The 11,795-nt window shown below is 39.9% G+C and overlaps 1 protein-coding gene across 2 annotated transcripts; it reads left to right on the forward strand.

Moving 5' to 3' along the window:
• The first annotated feature begins 2,505 nt into the window (after nt 1-2,505).
• Nucleotides 2,506-11,391, forward strand: slc35c1 (solute carrier family 35 member C1). Of its 2 annotated transcripts, XM_033632486.2 has the most exons (3): nt 2,506-2,616; nt 5,080-5,591; nt 8,606-11,391. In XM_033632486.2, exons 2-3 carry the CDS (start codon nt 5,111-5,113, stop codon nt 9,184-9,186), a joined length of 1,062 nt encoding a protein of 353 aa, XP_033488377.1. In that variant the 5' UTR covers nt 2,506-2,616; nt 5,080-5,110; the 3' UTR covers nt 9,187-11,391. The 2 variants fall into 2 exon arrangements, with proteins under 2 accessions (XP_033488377.1, XP_033488368.1); XM_033632477.2 differs by lacking the exon at nt 2,506-2,616 and having other exon boundaries at nt 4,945-5,591.
• The last annotated feature ends 404 nt before the right edge of the window (nt 11,392-11,795 follow it).

Below are 11,795 nucleotides of genomic sequence, written 5' to 3' on the forward strand. Positions count from 1 at the left end.
TAACATACTTGCCACCTGATCCAGCATTTCAGGCAGTTTCGGAGGCATTTCCAATACTGTTATTGCTATCAGAACAACTCTAGTTTGGCAGAGAGAAATATAGTTACACCATGAAACTGCTCGAAACAAGGTCTTTGGATTATCTTGAGTAAATGGATCATGATTCCTGGACGGAAACAATCTGCTGAGTTTTTCAAATGTATTTTTTGGTGCTTTGAGCACCACCATCTAGGCAGACATCTCTACAACCGATATTCCCAACACTCTGCAGCTCACACAAAAACAATCTAGATCAATAAGTAGCACTACAGGTTGGAGGAAAAATATGTATTTTTGATTTTGCTGTGAACCGTCCCTTTAAGGCAGTCAACAGATGTGACAGGTGGAGTTGGTTCTGTAGTGCAAGGACTAAGGAAAAATTCTAAATGTTCGTGTCCTCTGGGATTGCCGGTCTAAACTACCATCAGTCTAAACATCCCTGGCTCTTTTATGCCATGCACTCTTCTCACTACATGTACTGTCGGTCTTCACTGTCAAATCAAAACAATGCAAGAGCAAACATATTCTGAGTTCCAGAGCCAGTCGTCATTGAGCATATCCAAGGACTGGTATCATGGTCTAAGGATTAGATTTAACTATCAGCCTTTCGACCATGTTGTGTGTGATAAAGGGCTGCTTTTCTGAGGCAAGTGAAAAGGGCAATCCAGTAGTCTCGATTAGAAAAGATTAGTGTATAAATTATTAAAAACAACCTTAGTGTTTGTTGTGGTGGTGGTGATGGTGGTGGTGTGTTCAGATGGTGCTCTGTGCTCTTTGTTGAAAATACTGTTGAAAAATGACATAATGTCCCCCTATGTATGGTTTCATTTACTACTGGGAAACTAATGATGCTGAATGTCACTTTGCAACTACAATATGTCTTTGCACGAGCAAAGTCTGAGTTCATAATCCTGCAGCCAGCCATATGATCAACATTGAGTATTTGCTGCCACCTACTGCCTGTAGGTGTTAGTACAGCAGTTATATATAGTGGGCTGTGATCCCTGCAGCTGCCTATGTATAGTATATAACAAATAAAAGAAAAATTATATTCATAGTGAAAACACCCCAGGAGAAATATGTTATTATTAATATTATTTAACATATATTTATCTTCTTGATTACTGTGACGCTCTGCACACTGGCCTATCCAAAACTGACCAGAATGCTGCTGCCAGGGTTTTAACAAAGACTAAAAAGAGAGACCATATAACTCTAGTTTTATGTAACCCACACTGGCTCCCAGTATCTTTTAGAATTTATTTTAATGTCCTTCTGGTTTTTGCGTCTCCTCATATATCTCTCTTATATCATACACTCCCTACCACCTCATGTCCCTCCACGAACCCTGTGATCCTCCACAGCTGCACTTTTAACTGTTCATGATGTCACTACAAAATCCTTTGGGAATGCTTCTTTTGGCGACTACGCCCCAAAAATATGGAACGCCCTGCCTTCGAATATGAACTTGCTGGCTCAGTGGTTTTAAACGACTCAAAACATATCTTTTTAATAAAGCCTATAAGTAGCAGCTAGCATCTGTTTTATTTATTTATTTATTTTATTAATTGGTGGATTCATTAATTAATTGATTGATTGATTTTTCTAATTTCTCTTTAAATTAGTGTTGTATAATTGTATGATTTTATCTCTTTGCTGTTTGTATCTGCGTCTGAATTGTGAAGCACTTGAAGCACATGATTTATTCATTAATTCATTTAGAATCATACATTCTTGTAAATTATCTTTAATTTATTATTAGTAGTAATGGCATTAGTATTAGTAATATCATTGTTGTCATTGTTGTTATCATTATCATATTTTTTTTGTTATTTTTTATTTTTATGTATCTATTTTTCTATTTATTGGAAGAATATTGGTGACAATATTATTGGGTTTCTTCCCTTCTTTAAAATAAAACCCTAAAGTTGAAGGTCAGTCTATGAGAATATGGTTTCAATTAAAAACAATGTATTGGAGGAAACATGTATTACTTCATAGCCACGCTCCCTTTAAGTATTAACTAATGTTTCAAAACTTCTTTATGAGGAAACTGACACAAATCATCATCCATGTTGACATCTACTGCTCAGTGTGTAAGGCATAGCATTACTCTTTATCTACTTATTTATTTATGTATTTATTTCTCTATATGTTGTTTGGCTGTCTGTGAGTTTTATAAATGAGTTTGTGGATTTCCCTGCTCAAGTTAGGAGCAGAGCCAGACTGGGAGAGCATGTTCCTGTCTTTAATTAATGATCCAGAGTGCAGTCTGAGATCTTTAGTGCAGCTTAACAGATTTATTAACAAAACATAAACGGGCCAAACCCTTAATTGTATTGTACACTATTGCATTGTGTTAATTGATTCATTGAATCACAATCTTCCTCCATGGTTTGACTCATGTTGTTTGTCTTCTGACAGGGTGAACGTGTATAACAGGACACACGGGTCATACCTGTCCTGGTGCCTCATGGGAGGGGCTGCAGAACCTGTACTTAGACAGGGCACTTCCTGGTAGACGCTGTTTCTCCATGCTGGATTTAACAAATATAGACTAACCTTCGACATCTTAAGGTATGAAAACATTTTTAACAGTGTATCAAAAACCCAATCAAGAAAAAAAGTAACAATATTTGGCAGGTTATAGCCTGTCAAAAACGAAAATTAGATTAGTTACTAGAAAAGGGGTAAAAGCAGCAGTTAAACTACAGCTTGTGATGCAATGCATGCTGAAACATTTAGATACGTGAACTAGTTTGATTAATGTGCGCTTAGAAATTGTGTTTTTTCTTTAATAAACGGGAATATTACGACAGTATTTCAATCTTTTAATAAGAGTATTCAAGGACACTGTCACTTTAAATTAAAAAAAGAAAGTTGGTTCAAACACGGAAGAAGGTTTTCGGTTTGGGTGTGTACCTTCAAGATAAAAGTAAGTTTTATCTAACCTTTGTTTAAATACGAAATATTCTTCTTGTATTTGATGTTAATGCCCGTCTAGTGACAGAAATGATTGATGATAATCGTTAAGAATTATGATGAAACTTTATTTAAATATGTGTCTTTTGAAGAAACCGAGAGACTAGTGCACAAGAAATAGATAAATGGATCTACCAGATATTAATTATGACCACGGCCTTCTTCTTTCTCTCTTTAGGGTCTTAATGTTAGAGCAGGCATGTCCACAGTCCAGCCTGGGGGCCAATCGTGGCCCTCTGACCGATTTTAAACTGCCCACAGCTTGTCTTTCAAACTATATGTTATATGACTCACCATGAAAGATCACTTTGCATTTTTTCTGTTCACCTCACAATGGCACGATGATACAGTTTGTAGACATGCACCAGGTAGAAACCACACAGGGCAAAACTAATATCTTTTCATAAGCAGATGGCAAATAAGCAAATGGTTACCCAACATTTTCTGATAAGCAGCAGACATGGCCACAGCATAGAAGTGTAAAGTTAAGAGTGAGGACTGCCACTTCAAGGAGTCTTATTTGTATGCATTGTTTGTTTGTTTTTAACAACCCATACAGTGTGAAAAGCAGCTGGCCCCCAGGCATTTTCACATGATCTAATCTGGCCCTCATTCAAATAAGTTTGAACACCCTCCTGTTAGAGAATGTAGAGCACTGGTGGGAGGCCCCAGGGCAGACCCAGCACCTGTTGGAGGGATAGTGTAGTGTCATGTGGCTTGGGAATCTTTCTTTCTTTCTTTCTTTCTTTCTTGTATTCTATGTTTTATGTTTTGTTTTGATTGTTCAAACTGTGATGGATGTTTTGACTCTCGACTGCGAAACTAGTTTGCCCTTGGGTATCAATAAAGTAACCTGAACATCATTCTCGGAACCCATCAGCTGTATTCGGTGTCTGACTTCCGGCAGACGGCGATACAGCCTCTGGGGGCAGACCCCCGATTTTTTTGGCATTCCGGTTTGATTTGGGTGGAGGAGGCGAATTTCCGTTTCCGACTTCCGTTTATATATAACTAAATATGCTGAACCATTACGATGGATTCAGAGTTTGCAGTGAGGCCAATTATGTTCCGCCTCATTAGTTCACCGCACAGACCGTTTAACCTGGCAACAACTGCAGCCGGCTCAAACATGATTGGTCAATATCACGAGGACTACAAACAGCCTACAACCGGAAACCAGGGCTCTTCTGCTCTTCTTCCGGAGGCAAGATCTCTGGGGTTTTGAATGTAGAGTCTGTATATAGAGACTACCTGAACCTGAACCTGAATGAATTTTCAATTGACTGTATCAGTATATTGTACACACCTATTTCCTAATAAAGAGGCAAACTCTACCTATAAAATGCAACTTAATTTGATTTAATGAAAAAAAAAAAACATTCACAGGGAACCTATTTGTCACCACTCACACGTGGGAATTATAAGTGTGTGACACATCAGATCATCTTACATTATTTTCCTTTTAAATTGATGTGTTATTGGTGCTTTATTATAAATTTTAAAATGAATTCTTGAATCATTTTTTTTTAAATATGTCATGAGTAACAGTTGGCTGTCAATTGGTATTTGATATTAGTAAATAATAGCAAACATTTATGTCATGGAAAAAAAATACATTTCAGAAAATTCAAAACATTTTGAAAAAAAATTCAAAAATCTAATTTCTCCTCAGGGGGATTAATAAAGTATATAAAATTAAAAATTAAATTTAAAAAAATGATAATAGTCCCCTTATTGGGGCTATTGTGCACAGATATAAATTTTACTTTTATATGGTGTGATAACTGTATCACCCCACACTGTATAGTAATTTGAAGACATAAGAAAATAATAAGTTAGATTTTGCTGTTGAACAACTTTTATAATGTAGTTGTGGAGATGAGGTTTTATTCTGAAAAATCGCACCGGAAGTTGTATTGTTGTTGTTGCCTTTAGCGGAAGTCAGTCGTCATGTTTGTATCGTGTAGTTAGCCCTGCTGGTGTGTAGCTCCATATTAGCCCGTGTAAATGCTGCAGTTCTCACCCAGGCTGTCCTCCTCTCTCTGGCACCATGAACAGGACTCAGCTGAAGCGGTCCAGTATCTTAAGGATGGCGCTGTCCGGCTCGGACACGATGGACCAGGACGGACCTGGAGAGACGTTCATACTGCGGGCTGTGAAGATAGCAGCTGTGGTCGCTCTGTACTGGTTCGTGTCCATAACTATGGTGTTCCTTAATAACTACCTGCTGGACAACCGAGAGCTGGACGCGCCGCTCTTCGTCACCTTCTACCAGTGTGTGGTGACGGTGGGGCTGTGCTGGCTCATGCAGCTGCTGGCCTCACTGTGCCCGGGAGTCATCGACTTCCCCTCGGTCAAATTCGACCTGAAGACGTCCCGGGAGGTCCTTCCTCTGTCCGTTGTCTTCATCAGCATGATCACCTTCAACAACCTGTGCCTGAAACATGTCGGGGTGGCTTTCTACACGGTGGGCCGCTCGCTCAGCACAGTTTTTAATGTGCTGCTGTCCTATGTCATCCTGAAACAGACCACATCACTCCAAGCCATACTGTGCTGTGGGATCATATTGGGTACGTCAAGTCTGTGTCTTCCTTCATATGAGTTGTAAAGCAGTATTTGCTCTATCAGATAAAGAGGAAATTATTTGTCAGAATTTGTATCTGAAATTATTCTTTACATACACTGCATTTTATAAATCCTGTTAGACATTATTTACCTATATCTTCAAGCAAAGTGTAGGCCAAAAGTATGTGGACACCAGAAAGAGTTTCTAGTTTTATTTTATTTATTTTTTTTTATTTGAATATATGGTAAACTCAAGGTCACTGTAAACCCTTTAACACATTGTCTCAATTACTCTTGTCTTGAAATGTATATTAAAAGAACAGTATGTAGGATTTAGGGGGATTTATTTGCATCTAGCGGTGAGGTTTGCAGAGGTCTCGTCCTCTCCTAAACAAACAGACCAGGTGATTAAAACCAGATAGAAACATTGACTAAAGTAGAGATGCACCGTATCAGACGATACCTGGTACTGATCTGATACCATAGTTGACCTAAAAAGCTATATACCTTTACATGTAGAAAAGACTAGAGGCATCAGGCACTGATGACTACACAGCTCTTTCCTAAGATAAAATGAAACAAGATGAAACAGATTAATGCAACAATGAACTATTTATTTTTAACTAAAATAAACAATTGTGCAACAGCAGTTGAAATAGTATGAAATACCTCCACACATGACGTATGACGTACCTCGTGTCGCAGTAGATTTAAAGGGAAAGGATCGTGTCAGGTATAGGTTGCATTTTCCGATACCCGATCCATCTATTTTGATGATATCGGGGCCGATATTCGATCCAGATATCGGATCGGTGCATCCCTAGACTCAAGCGGTTTCACATCTCAAATCAGTGTTTCTCCTACTCTGTTAAGTGCGTCCCAGACAAGCTGCTATCCCAGCTCCTGCTTATTTGTGCTCACCTATTGTCTCTGGAAACTTAAGACCCAGACATTCAGGAAGTTTTTGCCAGGAGCCACATTACCCGCAGAGGTCTCCTCCTCTCCAAAACACATGAATCTGGTGATAAAAACATTGAATAATGCAGTCTCACATGAAAAATCTGTGCCTCTCTGACACTGTTTGGCCAGCTCCTGCTCATGTGTGCTCACCTCACTTCTGATCCAGATGTTCAGGAGGTTTTTACCATGAGCCAAATTATCCACAGAGGTCTCCTCCTCTCTAAAACAAACAAACCATGTGATTTAAATAGGTAAAAACTCTGAATAAAGCAGGTTCATGTTACAAACCAGTGTTTCTCCAATGCTGTTTTAGCATGTCAGAGACAGACTGCTAGCCCAGCACGTGTTTATGCGTGCACACCTTTTTTCTCATGATAACTTAACAGCCAGACATTCAGGAGGTTTTTACAGGAAGGTGAATAATCCAAAGGTCTCTTCCTCTTCAAAACAAACAGACCACAGCAATTAAAACTGTAAAACACTGGCTAAAGCAGTTTTATGTTTTAAAAAAAATCAGTCTTTTCCAATGCTCTAAATGACAGCAGCTGCTATGGTGGCCAACACAAAAATGTGAATGGCCCTATGTAGAGTCAGTGTTTGGTTTTTAGATTATATTCCATTTCTGACAATATATACCCTAAATCCCACACACTGGACCTTTGAATTAAATGCAGCATTGTAAACAATATATTCTTCATGTATTCCAAGTTTCCATTGCAAATGATAGCCTGCCTTTGGGTATTGTTTTGAATTATTCTGAGTCCCTCCTCATTAATGGAAAGCTACATGATGATAATCATCATGATCATGTTAATAATACACTGCATCTCACAAAGAGATGAAGGCACTTGTCCTACCGGTCTGGACAGGCAGTTGGGCAGTTCAATGGTGTTCATTATGTCTTTAGTTTATGATCGTGACTTTAGGTTCTTCTATCTCAGACATGTTAGGATGTTACTAGTCTCTATATACAGACTCTACATTCAGTGAATGTAGAGTCTGTAGGCAAACCCCGGAGATCTTGCCTCCGGAAGAAGAGCGGAAGAGCCCTGGTTTCCGGTTGTAGGCTGTTTTTAGTCCGCGTGATATTGACCAATCACGTTTGAGCCAGCTGCAATTGTTGCCAGGTTAAACGGTCCGTGCGGTGAACTAATGAGGCGGAACATAATTGCCGTCACTGCAAACTCTGAATCCATCGCAGTGGTTCAGCATATTTACTTATGTATAAACGGAAGTCGGAAATGGATATTCGCCTCCTCCTCCCAAATCAAACCCGGAATGCCAAAAAATCGACCAAAAAAGAGGCTGTATCGCCGTCTGCCAGAAGTCAGACACCGAATACAGCCGATGGGTTCCGAGAATGGGATATTACACACCTTGACATGTTTCGGCGGAAACTTACACCTTCCTCAGAAGTGTCACTTGGTGGTGGTTGTGACGCGTCTTTATCAGCTGATCTGTCAATCAGCCGATATTAAGGAGGCGTGACCGTCCTTTCAAAAACTGACAACATGTCAAGGTATGTAATATCCTAACATGGTCTGAGATAATAGAACCTAAAGTCACTAGGCAGTTGGGCAAATTATGTAAATCCCTGCCATAATGCCCAGTCTCTGCCCTACCATGGTAGATATTTATGACTATTTTATTTTCTTATATACTTCAGATTGTGTCAAATGACCTTGGTGACTATGTAGAAGCTTCTTTCCTAGCTAAAGTTACAGTGGGATACATGTGTTTTAAGACTGCATTTTTTACATGCTACAGAGTGTATCCTCTCTGTAATACACAGCCTGTGCCCTTCCTTCAAGTATTTTATTTTACTCCAGATCATAATTTTTAACCATTGTGAATATGGAGACGTTACTACTTTCCCAGCAAAAGTTAGTGGGGTACACGTTCACACGTATACATTCTGATTTATTAACTTGCACGACTTTGAAAATACTTGTCAGAAAGATACTAAAATATGTCAGTGCTAAAATTTAAGCTGACATGTCGTGTGAAAACTGCTTTATTGTGTATTGTGATGAGTCCTTCATGTGTCCATGCTTCTCAGGTGGATTCTGGCTTGGTGTGGACCAGGAAGACAGCGCAGGCTCCCTCTCCTGGACAGGCGTCTTTTTTGGGGTGATAGCCAGCGCTTGTGTCTCTCTGAATGCCATCTACACCAAGAAGGTGATGCCAGCAGTGGACGGAAACATTTGGAAACTGTCCTACTACAACAACATTAACGCCTCCATCCTCTTCCTCCCGCTCATCCTTGTGTTTGGAGAGTGTGGCCGTGTCGTCAGCTTCAGCCGCCTCACTGACCTTGGCTTCTGGGGCATGATGACACTCGGAGGAGTGTTTGGTTTCGCCATTGGCTATGTCACAGGCCTCCAGATCAAGTTTACAAGTCCACTCACGCACAATGTCTCAGGGACTGCAAAGGCCTGCGCTCAGACTGTTATTGCAGTGGTGTACAACAGCTCCAGTAAAAGCCTGCTATGGTGGACCAGTAACATGATGGTTCTTGGTGGCTCGTCAGCCTACACATGGGTCAAAAGTGCAGAAATGAAGAAGGCTCCTCGCAGAGACCTTCAGGACTCAGCCAGGGAAAAACTGTTGATGGGGGAGAAAGGCAACACGGGAGTGTAAACTAGGCTGAGAAAGCTTCAACTTTTACCTATGTGGTGTGAGAATGTGAAATAATGTAACATTTAAGGCCTTTGCAAATCAAGTCTGTACTTTTTAAATGCATTTTTTTTTAACCTATAATCAGTCGATCATTCATTTATCGTAATCGCTTATCGTGTTAGGGGTCGCAGGGGGGCTGGAGCCTATCCCAGCCGACACTGGGTGAGAGGCAGGGTTCACCCTGGACAGGTCACCAGACTATCACAGGGCTGACACATAGAGACAGACAACCATTCACACTCACATTCACACCTACGGGCAATTTAGAGTCACCAATTAACCTGCATGTCTTTGGACTGTGGGAGGAAGCCGGAGTACCTGTAGGAAACCCACGCTGACACAGGGAGTTCATACAGACTCTGCACTGAAGGGCACTCCCATCCTGGGGTTCGAACCCTCCACCTCGGTTGCGAAAATTTGCAATATGAGACAACACCTGAAGGACCTGAGCTGTCCTCCCGCTGTGTCTCCACAGTGCTACTTCGTCTTTTTCTGTGTGCGTTCCTCATCTTCTGTTACATCCTCTTCTTTGTCGTCATCATCATCCACCTGTATATTACATTGTGTTGAAATGTCATAACTCCGAAGCTTTCGACAGATGCGAACAAACGCAACAAAAAGGAACCTACTCTGAAACCTTAAATAACGAATGAAAGTTTCAGTGTCAGCGTTTAAACTTCATTGACACAATGTGAGGTCATATTTATCTTTTATCTTTACTCGCTGTTTCCACATAGCTCTGTGCACAAACACAAGATAACTAGGAGTCTGTTAATTCCTTCGTGAACCTCCGACATGTTTCATAAACTTTTCCTGTTTTATTTATGCTGAAAAATGTAACTTTTGCGGCAAATTTCAAACAGACTGTCTGCATTGTGCCGCAGCAGTACTGACCGTATACAGCCCAATTAATGCATTTTTTCTCAGTGAAAAGTTTGATGGCATGTTTAGCTAGCTAACATTGGTAGCAGTGGCACATATTGGACCATACCTCATACCATAAGATTCGACGGCGAAAAAACACTCAAAATTGAGTTCTGTGCCATTTCTGTAGTGGCGTTTTTATCCTTTCATAAAGAAATGTTTCCTTGCGTTGCACACTAGGGGGCGTGCATCCTATACTATACACAGATGCGGACACAAAACAGACTTGGTGTGCAAAGGTCTTTAGAACATCGATCAGTGATTGAAGTTATACACACGTTGAATCAGTGATTTTTTATTTTTTGTTGAATTTAATAATCTTGTGGTTTTATACAGTTTGACTTGAGGCCTGAAGGATTTTGTATATATTTTATTTAAAACCACTCGCGTGCATTTGAGACCTTTTTCCAATTATTATGAAATGAAATGGTCCTGTCTTTAAATGAAGGGGGAAATCATGTTTTTATTCACGGGTGGGGGGGGGGGGTATTTTTACTCAGACTGAGGGGACTGGTGTCATAGTGAAATAGAGACTTTTTTATTCCCATTATTTTAATCATGATCTGAAGAATATTTATTAGCGGGTATGTGAAACATGCGAGTGTATGTCACTATTGAGGTTTGTAGGGAAGCCTCTGGTTACAATCATGTCTGCTTCCTCAAATATGAACAAAAGCAAGACAGAAGGATTTGTCACATCCTGCAGTTAGGTAACGTACAGGTAACCTAAGCTAGGTAATCAGAAACCTTGTGTCAGTGCGGCTGATATAATGGGCCTTTTATCTCCAAAGAAAACACTCCGTCTGCAGTCATACACTTGCACATTGTTTGCTAGGGCACAGGATGTTTCATAACTGGACACATTTTAAATAGTAAACCCAGCCGATGGTATAAGGTCGTTGAAATATATGTTATCATTTCAAAACAAATGCAGACAGACTGAAAGAGAGCCCTGTTAGCAAACCTACTCACAGGTCTCTCACCTCTCGTGTGTCGTTCATACACTTACCTGTGACATTATCTTAAATGTCACAACGGTGAACAACTGCACCGCAGCTGAGGCTTTGTTTGTGCTTGTTATTCACTCTTTACTTAAAGTGTGACACACCAGGTTCCTCTCTACGTAGCCTGAAAATGCTTTCAAAATCAGCTTTTTAAAATGTCTTTAAATGACTGTAACACAATAGAAACAAAGCCAGGGACCTTATTTTCAAAGAAAACATTAAAGATGGTGTACAATTCGACTGTTTTCAATGTTTTTATTAAAAGGGAAATTTGTGGTTTTACTGTTAAACAATGACATTAGAGTTATTCATGTTTTGTATTTATAAAGGATGATCGTTTGGCATTCTTGTCAAATAAAATATATATAGTTTATTTAAACATTTTTCTGTGTCAGTCTACATTCTCCAAATGCAGCTTAAATTTAGAGACTGTCATCATTTGTGTATCTTCAGCTTTAATCTCATGATAGTTCAGAGTCAGGCTGAATGTAGGGCAGTCTGAGCATTGACACAATTACTGGATCTGTCCACATGTCTGCTCATCCCTGACGTGAGAAGTTCACAAAGCTGGTGGTCGTGATTGGAAGCACATTGCAGTCATTTGTGGAGCTTGAAAGGTCACTACTGTGTCGAGTAGTCTGC

Source organism: Epinephelus lanceolatus, chromosome 2 (genome assembly GCF_041903045.1).
Source record: "Epinephelus lanceolatus isolate andai-2023 chromosome 2, ASM4190304v1, whole genome shotgun sequence".
Lineage (NCBI taxonomy): Eukaryota > Metazoa > Chordata > Actinopteri > Perciformes > Serranidae > Epinephelus > Epinephelus lanceolatus.